Source organism: Thunnus albacares, chromosome 12 (genome assembly GCF_914725855.1).
Source record: "Thunnus albacares chromosome 12, fThuAlb1.1, whole genome shotgun sequence".
NCBI classification, from domain to species: Eukaryota; Metazoa; Chordata; class Actinopteri; order Scombriformes; family Scombridae; genus Thunnus; species Thunnus albacares.
Window position 1 is genome coordinate 8,762,604 of NC_058117.1, and position 18,554 is coordinate 8,781,157.

Consider the following 18,554-nt stretch of genomic DNA (forward strand, 5'->3'; position numbering starts at 1 on the left):
GACACAAGCAAGAATATCAAAAAAGACTTATTTTGTCTTGTTTATTATAAAAAAAATATATATTAAGCGCATTATTACATAATAATTTGCAATAACAGATCAATGGCATCATCTTGGAAATCCTCACTGGTCTATTGTTGTTTTGTGGCCCTATGGACCCTAAACTAAAGATTTCAAGGACATTGGACAATAAGTGAGATTTTTTTTTTATTCCATGAAATAAGATTAAAAAAGAAAGGAAAGACCCACTGATTTAAAAAATCTTTAAATTCATAATCAACATCTCTAAAATTCTCGTTCTAGTACGTAAAATATTTATCATTGTATTTCTAAATATCTTTTCAAAGAGTGCTTTAATATTTGTGATTTCTTTTGTAACTCTTAAAATACACAGACAAAATGAAAGTACATGATACAACAGTGTACATCCTAAATAAAAATGAGTGACAGAGTAGTCTAACAGTGACACAGTAAGCTTTAAGCATCCTATTCTAATGAGATACACTGAATGTCAAAGTGCATTTTAAATCCCACTGCATTATTGGCAGTTAATCATTGAAAGGAAATTGCTTCAAACTAAGAATAATACATTTCGATTGTGCTAATAGAAGATCATAAAAATGTCACATCGTCCTGTGACTCCACCCAGCACCACTGAGCATCATACCCCAGCAAAACGTTCTCTCTATCAGGGGTGCTCTTGTCTTCTTCCATCATATTGTTCTGAGAGGCTCTGAGACTCCCCTGAGTTTGGTGCTCTGTCTGTGTCTTTGCTGACTGTTGAATGAGGGCAAAACTACCAGTACCCACTTTTACATCTCTTCTTGCAACCTTGCAAGATCTCTGCAGAGCTCTTCTGATGGGGTCAGCACCAACTTTGATGTCCTGTGATGGAGCTGCATCTGAGTCCTGTGGTTGTGACTTTGGTAAATTGGCGCTAACCAAACTGTTGGCAGGAGTAGATGATGCCTGTGTGGAACAACTGACTTCACATTTGGAGTTGGAAGGACTCGGAGGTCTTGCCTCAGTTGATTCTGGGCAGAGCATGTCAAAGTAGCTTTTGCCATCGCCAGTGTGTGGTGGGTGATCTGCTGATTCCTCACCAGTGGTTTCAGCCAAGTCATAAAGGCAGGTTGGACTTGGGCTTTCCCTGTAAGAGTAATAGCAAGAATATTCAGCTAAATGTGGAGCCTGAGCCCTAAACCCAAGCCTGCGAGCCAGAGCTAAAACTACACATGACATGCTCCACTCTCTGCAATGCCTATCCAACACACTCTTTCAATTTGACCGTCTGTTTAAGCTGTCAGAAATGCCCAGCTCTTCCTCTACTCTGCCAGTGCTGCTGCTGCTCATTGCACCATCATTGTATTTCCTGATCTCCATCACCTTCTTTGCTGCTGCTGCTTTGCTTTGTTCAGCCCCACCGGCATCCACTTGCTGGCTCTAACTATTTCAAGGGAGTGGATATTTAACTGAAGATATATCTTCCTCTGCGAAAGTGAATGCCGCGCATAGTCATGAGACCAGAGCCAAGAAAGAAATTCAGTTGTTTTTGTTTCAGGTTTGACAGGTTACAGTGTCAGCTAATTGAGTTAATTGTACACAACTACACTGCATGAAAAGAGATGAATCTGGCCAAGTGTAGGGCTTGTAAATACAGGTGTAAGCTTCTTTTCTCTGATGTGTGTGCAAATAACAGATCAGACCTGTATGAAAGGCAAACACAAACCACAAAAAAAAGCTGGAAAGATTTACTTTGTGGAGATTTGCAGCAGAGATTTTAGGAAATCCTCAGATCAAGTTCTGCTAGAGTTTTAGCTGACTGCTGGCCTGTGTAATCTCACATCACTTCATAAGACACCTACAAAGAGTAAAAAAATGTATATGCTTTAAAACACAGTCCAATATTATTGGGAACACTGACGAATACATCAAGTGATTCTTAATTTGAGATTAAGCTATTTTGGTTAAGAGTAGAATAAACGTTAAGTTTATGGGTCTTTTATACACAAGTGCCTCTTGTGATAGTGACGACTCACCTTAACTCCACTACAATATTTTGCCTGAGGGTAGGGCAAAATTACTTTATTTGAAGCAATGCATAATATCAGATATTACTTTTCATAAAAAATAAGTGCAAATTTCCAATTAATACACCCGGCAAACTGTACACTCTACCTCCAGGGGGACATTGAGGCCCCGGGCTCTTCCAGAGTTACCAGGCTGCTCAGACTTCCTGTCAAGCTGCTGCCACGGCTGGCTAAGGCGCCCCGCTCCTCCATCAGCCAACGCATGGCCTCGATACCCTCGTGCACAGCCACCAGCTGGCGCAGAATCCTCACATCAGCAGAACGCAGCCACCTCTGCAGGAACAGGATGGGAAGTTATAGGCTAGATAACTGTAAGGAAACAGCTGTGTGTGTGTGAGTGTCCTTGCAGGTGTACGTGTGTATACTATGAATTCTTGGCCCCTTGCAGTAAACATCTCTCAGGGGACCCCTTGAGAGAACTCACCCTGCTTGTGCTTCCCCTGTTTTTGTGCTCATTTGACTACAATACATGAAGCACAAGAAAAGAGCGAGAGAATTGAGAGGAATGAGGGAGGATCCGAGGTGGAGGAGAATGAGCAGAGGAATCCAGTCAGAATGTGTGAAATGAATGTAAGTGAATGAGAGAGAGAAGGCAGCTGAGAGGTGTGGTTGGGAGGTGGGTGACAGTGTCTGTTATGAGAAATAAAAATGAGCTGGTGAAGTGGTTCAGAAAAGAACTGTTCATACAGATGAAAGAAAAACAGTGATTGCTGAAATTAGTTGTGTAAGTTATAGCATTGGCATGGCTCATGGCGCACATGCTGAGTCAGAACAGAAGGGATGATGATTATGATGTTCATTGAAAACATGCTTAAATATGTTGTATCTATGAGAGTTCATTACAGAGAAGACAATGGAAATCTTTACCATCTCTTGTTTTAAGTTGCTTATTTTGTCAGAGAAGCTGTCGCTGAAGGCAGAGCTGTGGTCGCCCCTCTCGCCCACATCAGAGCTCCAACAATCACCGCAGTCCCTCATCCAAACCAGAAGACTTTCCGGTGTTTTCCTCCCAACTTTATTTTCCAGCTCTTTCAAATCTGGTAATGAATCGTTGAGAATTTCCTCCGCCATCTCACCGAGTAGTCTTTTACTTCCAGGTGTTATGATCTGATGGAGAAGAGCTTGTGCGTAAAGTCACCTCACCTTTCCAACTTCCACTCTGAGCAATCGGACCCCCCAGCAAGTAAAATCACACATCCATAAATCTCCCACGCGTGTCGGCAACAACACAACAGAGTCCCCTCGTTATATTCACGAACTCTCCACAATAAACCATGATCATGAATGACAAAGTTGCCACAGAAGCGCAGAACGAGCCGTGAAAACGCTGGAAATGGAAACGAGCAAACCATCTGTCCTGCTGTCACCATTCACTCTACAGAAGTATTGCTGGTATGTGGCCCGGAGCATGATGCTGGAAAGTGGAAATGCTCTTTGTTTAGTCCTCAAACAATGGTGGGAGTTTCATAGCAGCGGTCACATGGAGAAGCTTCAGTAGGCACCACCTGTGCTCACAGAGCTTCTGTTTGCGATGTAATGAGCGCACAAATATGATCAGATGATGATTGACTGTCTTTATTACTTTGATTAGACTCTAATCACAACATTGTATGTTGGTCTAACCATTAGTAGCAAATTAAACCTTGATTGCACAACATGAAATAACAAACGAGAATGTTCCTACACAGTCTAACACAGGCAGCATGTCTAAGTACTGGTACTGTAGGATAAATATATTTATGATTATTATGTATCAAAATATAACTAAAGCTAGTAGGCATATACTGTAGGTGTAGGTATATAAATTTAATGTAGGTTATTGATTATGCACAGTCTAAACTTTACAAAGTGTATAAATCTATCCCTAAGATGAACTCATATTTTAAAATGTACTCAGGGATAGCACTGTGCAACCTGGTGTAAGATCCATCTAAATAGATACAATGTCAAATGCATGTCCACACAACCTAAATGCATGTAATGCAGTATAATTGTGTATCAAAACCAACACTAAGTTGCTCTTTACATTGTTAGGAAGTCAAGCAAGTAAGTAAAATGTATTTATATGGCACTCTCTAGATCAGATGCCACAAAGTGATTCACAATAAAGACAAAAGAGAGACATAAATTACAATAATATGGTATTATTAAATAAAATGAGGTAAATAAGAAACAAAGACAATTATAAACACAGTGATCGTACAGTAGATCAACAAGAGACAAGAGTTCAACAGGATACTGTTTCAGAGTTTGGGAGCCACGAATTCAAAGGTACAGTCTGCCAGCAAACCCTAATCAAAGACCTCAGGGACGTATTGGTGACATGAGGCTGCAATATATCTATATTGTGGGAAGGTGGCTGAGTGTTAACCATAAGAATCTTGAATTGCCAATGTAAAATGATCAAGAACAGAGTTACAAGAGATCCTTTTGGTCCAAAAGTTTCGCAGCAGTGTTCTGGACCACTTGTAAACAATCCAGGGATGTCTTGCTAAGGCACGTTAGGGTAGCACAAGATTCTAGAGGGGATGAAATCAAACGTGAATAATTGTCTTCATCTCAGCTTAAGACACAAAAAGCCTATATTTATCAATACTTCTCAACTGGAAAAAGCAGGAATGAATCCAACACTTCACATGCTGGTCCAATACGGACCTCTTTCATTGGCATTTAGCTGTCGGAAATCATCAGCCATCCAAATTTTAAAAGCATTTAAAAAATGTCACGTCATGTAAAATAGACAATCTATCATGTTTTGAGGGTTAAAAGAAATGTATTATTGAAAATAATTTGCATTGGCATTGATAAGATATACACTTAAAACCCTCATTATCTGCCCATGCATGTACAAACAGAATAGGACCCAGAACAGAACCTTGTGGCACACCACGAGACAGAGTTGCAGATGAGGAGGCACAGTCAACAATAGTAACTGAAAAACTAGGTAGAAGAGAGGTAGCAGGAGAACCACAGAGGGCTGAGCCAGAGATACTAACCCACTGCCAGGTACATATATATTACAAGATTGAAACTACAAAGTTTTGGAGATGCAGATGCTGGCTACATGCATGGTGCAATATACACAGTGTCCAAAATATTAGTAAAGGAATTTCCCTGCCTTTTACCACATAATATGTTAAATTTGTACCGTGCAGACTGGAAGTTCTAAAGTCTTTCCAAAGAGACTGAGTAGAAGAAGCAGGTCTGTACAGTTGCACAGCCTACTTTTAGACACAGATGGGCCAAACAAGGAGGAAGCCAGCATCTGCCACACACTCAAATAGACGATTTATTTTTATTCGCCTGTCGTCTTGCCCCATATTGATGCCTTTTAAAACCAGGGCAACCGCAAAGGAGACTTCATGCTTCCTCATGATTGAGCTTAAGACTAGTTTGTAAAGTTATACATCAAGTGCTTTGTGTAAGGAGTGTGTAATCACACAATGATGAAGCAGTGGCGTTCTGAGAAAATGTAAAGCGGTTTGTTGAAAGCATGATGGTGAATAGGTTTATGATGCTTCACCAGTTTACAGAAAACTAAGCTGAGAGGAATGAGTTCAAGAATATTGGCAAGGTGAAAAAAATCCAAGAGTGGAAAGAACTTTTTAACAGAGGGGAAAAGACTTTCAGGGTGGTTTTACTAATTGTCACTGTAGAGGGAGACAAACACTGCTGCATCCATCATAGATGTGTAAGGAAACAAGCACAATCTGTTAACAACCAAGTAACTTCATCAGAGAAAAAGTAAGCTCCAATGTTGCCAGCTGTTTTATAGAGGATCTAATTAACACACGTCATTGTGTAATGAACATGCCATTAACATGAGTGTCACACAGTCATGCACACATTGAGAAATGCATTTGTGGCTGACAGCAATAAAAGTAGCAAAAAAACTCCCCAAAGCACAGTAGGATTCATGATCTCACACCTGTGATTCATAAGATGAAAATTTTACGAGCCCATAGCCCCAACTCCCCTGCAGGGTGCTCCACAGTTTAGAGGCTTATAAAATTCAGTCACCTTTACTCTTAAATCTCAGCAATGGAACAGAATCCTCTGCTGTCACTGGAGCTGCTCTGTAGCCACTAATTCAACACTGTAGTCACAGCAGGCAATTCTTAGGTGAAGAGTGGATGTATATGGGGCAGGATTTTGCTAAAACAAAAAAAACATATACACTAAAATGCTCTTTCTTTCTTCACATTTCAAATAGAAATCCTACTAGTAATTGTTGTGGTTATTGTCCAGATGCAAATTCTGTATCTGAACGAAATGAAAGTTGGAAAAGATTTTTTTAAACAGAAAGAAGAGTGTAGCTGTCATTGGTCTTTTAATTACATTACATGAATGTGCCAGGAATAGCAATGTCTCATTTACAGGAATAATTAAAATATAAGTTTTGACAAAACAATCTCACTGCAAAGTCAATTCAGGAGCGGTTCTGGAGCTTTTTATATGACATAATCCTCAGCAGATGTTCAGATTTAATTTTTTCTGACCCCTTAAAGCACTTTTCACCCATACTGATGTAAAAGTTGAGATATTTCACACATAGTTTGCCTATAAAAATAATGAATATCTGGCATCAGATAGGCAAGTTAAAGTAGTAAACTTAAGAATGTGTCTTAAATCATTTTTCACAAATGGCATGACGATATTCTAGTTACAGCATCATTATTGACAAAAATCTCTTGTTTGTTACATTTTGAGCTAAAATCTGTCTACAACTGAACTGTCAACTCAACAACTAAACTCTTAAATAAGAAGAAACGAAGAAGCAAAGGCATGAACACAAATTGAGTAACAACCTTTGGAAGGATAAAATAAATTTGGTTTACGATCATTATAGATGTTTGTTCACATAAACAGATCTGAACCAGTTAATTGCTGGAGGGTTACAACCAATAATATGCATAGTTTAAAAGCTTTGAATTGATTTTCCTTTTCTTCCAATGAAAATATGAAGCATTGATATTCCCTCCACATTAGCTATCTGTGACACAGTCGGAAGACACAGAAAAGTCTTTGTGGAAGAGACGACATCTGCTCAGCCTGCCACTCTCTGACTTTGGTCATAACTTACAGCTTTGACGTGATCTGTGAATAGATGTGATTTGGAGAATCTGCCGGCCAGATTCAAAATGCTTGTTATGTCTAAAAAGGCCTGCAGATGGCAGCAGACATTCAACATTTAGGTGTACAGGTGTTTGATGATATTCTCAAGGTTTGAATCATCAAGCCTGATTCTTACACCTTTGGGATTACATTCATTAGGTCTGTTTTCTTAAGAGTATAGATCAGGTTTCACCAATGAAGCTGTCCCTGAAAACTGAGCCTAAGTCAACACTCTGAGGTCATCTCATCTGCTTAAGAAACAATATGTTGTTTGCAGTTTTACAGGAGAGTCTCAGCCATTAAATTGTATGATTTTTTAGGACAAATATGCTTGACTGCACAAGTTCCATGATTTCATCAGGGTGAAACATAATATTGAAAGCAAATTTATCATATGTGACACAACAACACAACTTGTAATTTCCTTGGTATGAAAGAGTGAGTGGGAAGTTGGAGTGAGAAGTGGATAAAAAAAATAATAGTCAGGTTACTGCGACCCCCCGGGGGGAGGCTGTACCACATTACGAGCAAGTATGAGCAAGTGTTTTCTGGGCAGCTCAGAATGACCCTGAGGTCAACGTTACATGAGGTAAAGGCTAATCATAAAAATGTTGCACAGTGAGAGAATTATGTTTTTTATGAGTCAGGGCCTCTGACTTCCAGTTTTAGGGAAATCATAAACTTAAACAAACATTAAAAAATGGTCAGAATGTGGATGTCATTGAAAGGCTGCCATTATGAGGAGATAAGATTTTTACTGCATCTGTTAGTGCAATTAAGTGTGATTTACTATGAATCATAAAGAGGATGTTTGGGTTATTAGGGGAGTTGCCCTAAATTTTTGCCAAACCACCTGAAACATGTGAAGAGCAGAAAAACCAGCATGAAACCACATCCAGTGATGTAGACTGCATTTTTATCCTGAAGTCTTTTACACATAGAGAAATTGCTGACTGAAAAAGAGGGATAGATATTTTAACATCCTCGTGGTGTAGCCTAATTCCCCAGTGAATAAGCTTGAAGAGTGGTGTGTGTGTGTGTGTGTTTACAGGCACTGAGTTTAGAGTCAGGAAAAACAGCATTACAAATGAGGCCACTCGGCCAGGAAATCCTCCAGGTTCACATGGTCTGTAGAAGGTCCTCACATGCAAACAAAGCCAATCAGGGAGGGCACGGACCCCTTGACATTTAATGCACAACTAGGCCAGAAAACACTCAATGGTTCGTTCAAGTTTCTAAAGAAAAATAAGCTTTCAAGTGTGGAAATCATCACATGTCAAACATGAAGTAGAGAAGAAATCTCAGAAATCACAGTGCAGAACTCACCTCATACACCATCACAGATGACTTTCAGGACCTACCAGACATATTTAAGAATTTTTTTTTTTAAAAAGGCTCAAAATTAAGAGAGAACTCCTGCTGCTCATGAATTTTTAGTGAGGGGATCATGCTGCTCTGTGCATCTGTTTCCATTTAGGAACCTACAGAGAGATTAAATGAGTGTGAAAAGTAATGGATCTCGTATGTATGGAGAGGCCCATTTACATCCTGTAATTGTGTTGTGTTTATTCAAACCATGACATAAAGCACAAATCCTGGAGCTGGGAAGTAATACACTATTTACAGTGAGAGTCATACTAAAAACTCCATGAATTTCATTGAAATACATTAGCTTCCAAAGTGCATATCCCAATGTCAGATTAAGGCAAAACATAAACAGAGATGCACTAAGGCTGGTGTTTTGCACAAAAAGATTGCGTCACCATGCACCAGCCTGCTCTCTGAGACTGCAAGGGTCATCAATAGATTCCTGCTGCATCAATCTTTGTTGCTACAACAGATGGCAGCGGCACCAGAGGGCTTGCGCTGAGCCTGATCGAATGCTTGATAGGAAAACCCAAAGGAGCCTGTGTCAGAGGCCACGGGGGCCAGTAGATTCTAAGCACATTAACATTCCTGAATAAATAACCCCAGGGAATGTTATTGTGGAGACGTTAAACAGGATTTTCCTCCCGGAGCCCAGGAGAACGGCCAGGCATCACTCTGGCGTCTCCATCGCCCCGGGTTAGGAAGAGCTGAAGAACCCTGTGCAAAAAAGAAGAGATGTTTAAACCCCTTTAAGTCCTATCCTTCCTTAGATGAAAAAAAAGAAATCTCTTTAAATTGCTGCAAGTTGCACCATGTGAAAGAATTATGGTGATTCTGGAAGAAGGTCTTTCCTGGTGCAGGCCTATTTCTGGTGTTTATTTAGATATTGCTCATCTCGTCAGTGTACACACAAACACATCTGAATCATTTGACCAATAGTGAAATTTTCAAGCACAAAAACCTGGAATTTATGCCTACACCACATGACATCAGAAATTCTTAAGTAATGAATTTTGAAAAAATTCCTCTCCAGTCTTGTACATGCCACTTCCTCTTGTATCTTTCTTAATTCTGCAATCTTGACTACTTAGTGGATTTCACATTGCTTGACACATGACATGTGTAATGATGGATTTCCACAGGGACTATGAGGGTAAAGACATTATGTTTAATGAGACACTTCCAAAAGCCACCTGCTAAACTATCTAACATTTTCCACTGTTTTCTCTACATTATATTGTGTTTAATTAAGTTATTTGAAGTGTTGATGTCATATTGTGACATTTTGGGATATATCAGACCTCTCCATTCTTTCATGGTGTACTACACATGCTAGAAACTGCCTGAATGTTGTAAAATACAAATTTAACCATAGTAGATACAATATTACTGATAGTATGAATTGTATGTATTGACAGAATTGTGATTTTGAGGATCTCACATCAGCCCAGTCATGACTTGCCAAAACCCGACTGTCTTTTACCTCAATTACCTGAATAAGGTGAGCAAAAACATTGATTTTTCTGAAAAAAAAATCCAATTAATTTTCAGTAAGGGAAGGATATTTTATTTTCAAACAATAATGATAATGCATTGAAGAAAAGTGTTTTTTTTTCCAAATGCTAATAATAAAAAAGAGATGAAAAAACAAGGTTGAAAAGTTAATTCAGAGAATCAGATAGTAAAGACAGGATAACTGTATTCATTTGAATCAATTAATGTTGAGTCAAAAGTTTGTCTCTTTTAAAGTATGTCTGCAGCCTTTTTTCCCCTTTGTGACTCTGAATCTGTTTCTTACATGGAAATTTGATTCCAAATTTGTACACTATCAGACTGTGACACTCTGGTTTCAGTACGGTAAATACAAAAATAAAATGACATAAAGAAACATTGTGCAGCCTTGGTGGAAGTGCTTTCTCAGAGTGCTTTCCAAGTATTTTAAAGCATTCTTATTGTGAGCCAACTGTACTTCATATCGAGGTAGAGGTTTCGAGACTTCTTGTTAGAAAATGTGTAAAACTGACCACAACCAACAACTGTCATGTAGCTATAAAGTAGAGGGATTATTTCTCTCTAACATGGTGACCAGCAGATGACCGCTGAAGATTCAGGGTGATTTTCATCACTGAGTGGATCCATAGACAAAAAAACACGACATCTCCAACCTCCAGAAGCAGGTTAGCACTATCAGTGCTCAGTACTCCCAAAATGGCACAGCTGAAACTCATATGCCAATAACTATTGTACATATTGATTATTCTTGACCAACACAGCACCTGTAGCATGTGAGGGCTGTAGGTGTGCAGCTACACAGAACTTGAAGTGGTAGGCGTGTGTATACAATGAAATTATATACAGTATGAGTGTGCTTTTAGGAGGCAGGAATGCAATGATACCTTGTAGTTCTTTCTTCAGTCCACATCAGCCTTTGGCAATTCCAGTTCTCTCAACTTAGCTTCTTGTGCTGAAAAACAGATGAACTAAATGTGTGTTTTATTTTTGCACCTTCAGTTTTAATGGATATTTTTGCACATTTGTGCAACAGGCACAACCTGTTTATAGAATGAACTGCCATGGCCTTATATAAAAACCTCCTGTAAAAAAGCAGTGATTCCTAATTAACGGAATATTACCTCTCTCCCCACTTGATGCACTATTGTGCCTTGATTCTGTTCCAGTAAGTGCTTGATCTCCCTCCTCTGTTCAGCCAGTGAGGCGGTCATCTCTCTCAGCACAGCACGGATGTCATGCACACAGGGCTGTTGCTATGCAATAGGCTGATCTGTGGAGACGGTGCAGACCAGCAGAAACACTGCAAAACACATAGTGATCTCAGTTCTCAGACTGGCAATTTACGCAGTTGAACTGTGTCATTTGCAAACCTGTGTGACCTTTATATAGCACAGCAAAGGAGGTATGGAGATCGGGGTGGGGGGCTGGGGGGGCAATGGCTGTACACTTTTTCCTAATCAGACTAGGCACATTTAAACAGCTCAGTAAATTTGTACATTAAATATTTCCTCACTCCCTAAAAACAAAACAAACACATTTCACATGATATTGTGTGACGACACAATGATGAGGAGCAGCAAAATAACAAATAATGAATAAATTACAACTTTATTCTCACATTAGTGAGTTTTTGTCCTCAAAATCTTTTAACTTTGTTGTCAAAATCTCTGAAGAGTTTTTTCAACAGTGGCTGTACTCCAATATACAAAAAGTACAGCTGTCAGCTGATTGTATGTCTGTAACAGGAAAGAAAACAGCACATCTAACATCTAATCAGTCTTTCACAATTCCAGATGTATGAGGTGATGAGATTGTCGGTGCCACCATCCATCCTTCACAAAAACCAAAACTTTTTTTCCTGCCTGTGTCTTCTGTACACACAAAATGTCCCTTTATCAGTGGGTAAAAATTGACAGTCTGCAGAACTACAATGTAATTGAACCTAAGGTTGAAACGACCTGAGTAAATGAGTAGAGAAACCTAACAAATGCAGATGCTTGTTGCTAGTTCAGGCAGCCAACTTTGGGCTGTATAGGGATGTGCAGAGGGTCCAATGTTTGTATTTGTATCTATATTTGTTGAGACAACAAAATTATTTGTATTTGTATTTGAATAAAAGTGGAGAAAGGCTTAAAAATCCTGTTTTTGTTTTTATTACGCTTTTAATTTTAGAAAATGAAAGTGTTACAATAAGTGTTCATGAATAATTGCCTATTTTTTAAAACCTAATTTTGTGGAAAGAAGAACTGGAACAACAGGTTATGGAGAGTCCCTTGGGAGCACTTTGTGTGTGTCAGTAGCTCAGCTTTATCTCTGGGGGACACCCCCGACTCGGGAGTGATGTTCTAATTAGGAAATGTGCGTCATGTAGCAGGTGGATTTGACTCCCCTTATTGAGACCTGCTGATAGACGTAACTGCAGAGCAGAGGAGAGAGACTGAGATAGCGATGTACCGACCTGCATGCTGGTACTGGACATGTTTTTTTTTTGTGCTCTCTGATAATAACGTATTTGGATTCGGGCACACCCCTAGGGCTGTAAATATTCTACATTTAATAATCTATTCCACATGAGTTAAAGGACTGGGATGATGTGAATAATATGCTACAATATATGGCCTTCAAAGTCACTAGACTTAAAGGGGACATTCAGCATTTTGGGAATGCTTATTCACTCTCTTAAATGAAAATATCGATACTACTCTCATAGCTGTATGGTAAATATAATGTGACAGCCTGCTCCCGGTTAGCTTAGCTTAGCATAAAGACAGCAAATGGGGAAACAGCTAGCCTAGCTCTTTCCAAAGTTCACACAATCCACCTATCAACACCTCTAAAGCTCATTAATTACTATATTAAATCTTGTTTGTTTTATCCATGCAAAAATGGAGGTGCAACAACAATTTGCTGTTTTATGAGGGGTTCCGTGATTAGGAGTCACCTGACAGCTCATCAGAGTCAGATAAGAGATGAATGTCATGATAAGGTGCGTTTCCATCATCATTTTACAATCCTGCTTTGACTGCGCCAATAAGGACATTATGAGTTTGTGGCTGTAGGTAACAGGAACGAGAAAAGCAAATCTAACAGTCAGTCAGTCTAATCCGTCTTTCACAATGCCATAAATATGAGGAGATAAAGGTAATCAAAAAACAAGATTTTCCTATGTGAGTCTTTTGCATGCACAAAATATTTCCACAAACTAAAATTATATGATTGGGCTTAAATAATGGAAAAAAGCTGACAGTCTACTGAACTACAATATAATTGAGTATAAAAAAACAAATTCAAAAAAAGGCCAAAGGCAGTTCTTCATCTGGTGTATTTGGACTTTCAGATGAGAGACCTAATAATTGCGAAATAGATGCTTCCATACAGGACACAAGGGGTCACTGAATGGTTTGGTGACTATGAAAATGATGTAAATCATATGCTATGCTTTCACACTCACCAGATCTCGACCCTTTATTGAATTAACAGGAAAATAGTTGACAAGGATTGTTTCTTACTATAGAATGAAATTGAATTATTGAATTATTATTATTGATAATTGAACAGCTGGATATTTATATAATACAGTGCCCCTTAAGGGCGAAGCACACGCAAAAGTGAAAGCACAAACATTAAGGGAAACAAGCTCAAAATCCAGAAATGCTACAAATACCAAAACACGTGTGCGCCAGGCTGCTATAGGGGGACAATTGACCTATCGTCTTAATATTAGGCTGAACTTGGCAAATTCATCTCAGGAGTTGTTTTCAATTATACATATTGATTTTTATTGAAATGTGGTGTACATACAGTATAGGTGCCTGAAATTCCACAGAGTCAGTGTTGTTGTACTGTCCAATAAAAAGGATATAATAATGAATGTGTTTGTCTAATATTATACTAAATCTCTGAGACCAAAATATATCTTCCAAAAGGAAATATATATCAAGATGCTACAGAGACATCAGAGCCAGCAGTAAATTACCAAAGGGCTTGCCTGGAATGATGACGAACACTGACCAGCCTGTCCATAGACTGTATATAAAGATTGATGTAGCGAGGTGTGATGTCACCCATTGGTTTGCATTGGAGTAGGTTTGAAGCCCAGAGCAGAGCTGGAGCCAGGACCTTCCAAATAAGGAGTATGGGGTGTTACTTTTCATGCACTGGAAACATGACTTGTTGAAAAAAAATATTGACTCAGTATTTGAGAGAAGTTGACATTTTTTGAATGGAAATCTATTGAAGCCACTGATTTTTGGAGCCAGCAGCGGCCGTCAGTGGCATTGCATTTTAGCTTATTGTACTTCCATATAGGCCTCAGTCTCTAGCCGTAGTAGATGCCATTTGGTGTACATTGGGTTTTTAGAGCATTTTGCTGAAAAAAACTGCTGCGTCTGGAAACCACAGTGATGAGAGCAGTGAGACTGAACCAAAACAGTGAAACTGTGCGCTGTAAAACCAAAACAATGAGCTGAAAGACGCAAAACATCTGCAAGATTGGGTGATGATTCTTTGTTGCTTTGTTTCTGCAATCAAGTGACCCCTTTCACACTAGTCATTTGAGCCATTGTTAGTGTAAAATATTGATAGTGCAGCTAAATACACAAGTTAATAGAATAGACTGAGGCCATTACATGCTGTGTTTTCCTTAATGCTGGCAATTACCGTAAGTCATTAACCAGTGACTCAAATATCATGATAACAATGTGAGTCAACAGCCAGTGCTTTTACTGCGGATAAATACATGTATGTTGCCAAGTCAGAATTTAGAATGTGATTTTGAATAACATTTTCCACCACATCATGACTTATGAAGGTTAATATGATCAGTCAAAATCCTAGTTAGTTGTGAATCACAAGTGGTAATTTTGCCTTATAATGTCTGTTGTATGCTTTTTAAATCTTAAATGGACTCTGACTTGCTTATTTCTTATTCTGCTCCGTAATAATCACCCTTACACGACCTTTCAAACAGCTGACTAGTGGATCCAAATGGAATGTTACTCAATAAACCCCCCTGCAATTTACTAACTTTGCTTTTACTCAGAAAGGCTGTTATTGCCAAATCCTTGTCATTCTCTCCCCCTCACTCTCTCTCTGTGCATGTCGTGGTATTACAGATGCCTGAGGAGGAGGCAGAACCCACTGACAGGATCTGTCTGGATCAGCGTGCAGCTCTGTTATAGTGCAGCTTGGACCACGCAAGATAGGAGCGGAGTCCACCCTTTCCCTCCCCCGGTGAATCACACATTCCTAATGTTGGAGGTCAGCAATGAGGGAGGACTGTAGCCCCAGACACATTGATGATTGCCTGAAATATAGCTGTATTTGATTGGGTGATTTTTCTCCTTAAACCTCGTGAAGGCTTTCTGTGAGTGATCTTTCTCCAGAGACGTGTATTCATTGCTTTAAAGGTCACAACCGAGCGCCTGCCGAGTGACATGTGAAAGAAAGTGAACAAGGTCAAAAGCCTCTGGCCAGGTGCCAAAGGAAATACAGGTTTGAGTGTGGTACCTGAGATTTAATGTTAATCACATAGGGAAAGTTATACCCTGTCTTCCTCTCTGCTCCCCCCCTCTCTTTTCTCCATTTTCTACTCTGTCTAATGTTTCCTCCTTTGCTGTTTCTCTGGTTACTGGCTGAAAACACATGAGGCCCTATAGAGGGGCTCTGGGATTTTGCTCACCACCATCACCATGTACTGTACATACAAAACATTTTTTGATTGACACATTAAATCTTTGTTATCTCTCGACTACCTTATCATTTGAACGCTTTTTATGTTGACATGTTACCTCATGGGTGATAGCAACTAGCATGACCAACCTCCATCAACCTCCTGATCTCAGATACCAAACAACGTGTGGCATAAGGAGATAAAGAGCTGTGCCGGTGAGATGTTGCTGTGCTGTCAGCAAATAGCTGCCGGTGCCAGGTGAGCATATGGAGAGCATCAGAGCACGCTGCTCTCAATGTTTGATGAAGTCAATGTTTGGGTTCCGTCAGCAGTATATTCTTCTTGGCCCCTTTCCCATGGGGCTCCTTCAGACACATATGGAGGTAATTTGTTCAAATTATTCAGCAGAGAAAGAAATAAGAGGGGGAAAAATGGCCTTGGGATTTTGGGGTTGGAAATCAGTTTGAGAGGCTGGGTCTGGGTGGGGGTATACATCTTTGGGGGTACTGGGATTGAGGGTTTACGTGAGAAATGGCTTTTAAAGAGCTACAAGTGAAATGGTAGTGCATGTTTAGAGATTTTATGGAACCTGCTACATGACTGTGACATCAAAGTGAAAACAATGCAAAATGTCTGAGGTGCCACTAGAAGTGCCTAGAGGTGCCAACCTCCCCAAAAAAAGTGTTGGATGGTTGAACAATGTAGTGATATCTGTGCTATTCTTAGAGAGTTTGACCTTAGGATATCTCTACAAAAAAGGCTGAGGAATCACTTCCTACAAACAATTTAAATGGGATTTTCCTGTGGGGAGCATGATGATGTGTTCAGCAAATGTCAAGGAAATCAGCCAATTGCAATATGCAATACAGTGTCTTGTGTCCAAATGGAAATTTTGGTGTAAGGGTGGTACAAAAGGAAAGAATCAGGATCAGTAAAATCAGTAAAAAATGCTTTGATCATCTGGAGACCATGAATAGTCACAGTAAAATTTTAATGAAAATTTGGCAATTACTTTTTTGTCTAAAACTTCATCTGATGGTGGTGCAAGAGAAAAACTCATATGTTCAAAATGGACATGGTTCATCCTTTGTGCAACATGACTGGTAAATATATATATATATACATATATATATATATTGAGAAACCCAGCCATTAATTTTGGCTACCTTGTTAAGAAACAAAATTCATCAAGGTAAAAATTTTGACCTGTGGCACTTGACAAAATGTTAGAAGTCATGAGGAAGGATAGTGGAGCTAACAATGTTAAGTTTGACCTCAGAATGGCAACAAAGCAACAAAGGTTGCGGAATCATCAAATCTAAAAGGGATCTTCCTCTGGGGAGCATGATTGCTGATAAATGTTTAGCAAATGTCATACCATATTGCATTATATAACACAGCATCATGTGAGCAAAGTGAAACTTTTTTGTATGTCTGGCCCAAGGGACAGGCCACAAGATCAGAAAACCCAAAAGGGATTATTCTCTGGGAACCATGATTAGCCACATTGAAATTTAATGGAAATTTCGGAGGTTTTTTAAATCTCCCTGTTTAAAATGTTACCTGATGTTGGCGCTCGGCAAAAGCTTAGATCCAGAGTAGGACTGGTCATTGGGAGCACCAGAAGAAATCCCGGTGGGCTGGTTGCTATGTGGGCCGCTTGAGCACCATGTGGGCTGCTTGAGCAGCCCATTATACAAAAACAAGAGCGAGTGTGCCGCTTGAGCAGCCCATTATACAAAAACAAGAGCGAGTGTGCCCTTTGAGCAGCCCATTATACAAAAACAAGAGCCCATTATACAAAAACAAGAGCAAGAGCGATGCGTTGGCGGCCTTCCCCGGGGTCGCTGTGTGTAAAAAAAGTCCAGGGCCGTTTTTTTTGTCCCAACCCAACCATGATCTAATCCTGAAATCTTAGCCATCCTTTATCCCCTGAGATTAACAAATAACAGTTGTAAGTTTTCTGGAAATCCAAAACCAAATAGTTTTTGGATATGATTATTGCCAAGTAGTTGTTCAGATGCTTTGGAACAAAGTGTTGGGTTATGGACTGACTGACCAACGAAACAGCTGACATCATGTTTCTCCGGCCCTGCTAAAGAAGGAATGGTTTTGATTGCATGGCCAACATCATGACAAGTCCCACGTCTGCAATGTTGATGTTAAGCTGGAAAGCCCCCAGGAAAGGGTCAAACTGTCAACAAAATGTTGTGCCATTACAATCCAAACCCTAATCACGCTTTACCCCTTGTGTACATTAGACTGCTTCAGGCTCAGACTCACGGTCAGTGTAGCCCTGTCTCCATATCAGCTGCTAGGAAGGTTGTGATGGCAGAGATTTGGCCTCCCTCTTGATGTTTACATTCTCCAGACACAGGGGAGAATGAAGAGAGAAAGAGGGAAAGAGAGAGAGAGAGAGAGAGAGAGAGAAAGAGAGAATTACTAACAGCTGCATCACTGCAACCCAAAGTCCTCCATGACTGAAGGCTTCAGGCTTCTGGGCACGGACACCGCACATTATGGCTAACATTAGGGTTTAGAGAAGGTTTTATGAGGGGCGTTTGCGTGTATTGTGTATGAATGAGTGAGGGGCAGATAAAGGAGACTTACATAACGTCCGAAAAGCCTGCTGTCTTCACCTTGATTTGTTTCAGTACCCTAAAACAAAAGATTTACAAGCGCTAAATGTTCTTGTAAACAACTAGTGTGGAGGGATTAAAGATGTGGTGTTTCAGCCTGATAGTGATATTCCTGGAAACTGATTGTATGCCATGAGCCAAGTAAAGAAAAACTCTCAG

General features: G+C 39.7%; 1 protein-coding gene across 1 annotated transcript; it reads right to left on the reverse strand.

Moving 5' to 3' along the window:
• Positions 1-45: 45 nt before the first annotated feature.
• LOC122994054 (leucine rich adaptor protein 1-like) lies at positions 46-3,576 on the reverse strand. Its single transcript, XM_044368591.1, has 3 exons — positions 2,958-3,576; positions 2,179-2,363; positions 46-1,150 (listed from the first exon to the last, which is right to left on the reverse strand). The coding sequence occupies exons 1-3, from the start codon at positions 3,159-3,161 to the stop codon at positions 613-615; spliced, it is 927 nt and encodes a 308-aa protein (XP_044224526.1). The 5' UTR covers positions 3,162-3,576; the 3' UTR covers positions 46-612.
• Positions 3,577-18,554: the final 14,978 nt, after the last annotated feature.

What these genes read in the sequence shown, in the direction of transcription:
- LOC122994054 (XM_044368591.1), bottom strand. Translation starts at nt 3,161, where the DNA reads ATGGCGGAGGAAATTCTCAACGATTCATTACCAGATTTGAAAGAGCTG. An exon ending in GCAACTTAAAACAAGAGATG is followed by an intron (nt 2,364 to 2,957) that starts GTAAAGATTTCC and finishes CTGTTCCTGCAG; the next exon opens with AGGTGGCTGCGTTCTGCTGA. An exon ending in GCCTCAATGTCCCCCTGGAG is followed by an intron (nt 1,151 to 2,178) that starts GTAGAGTGTACA and finishes TTACTCTTACAG; the next exon opens with GGAAAGCCCAAGTCCAACCT.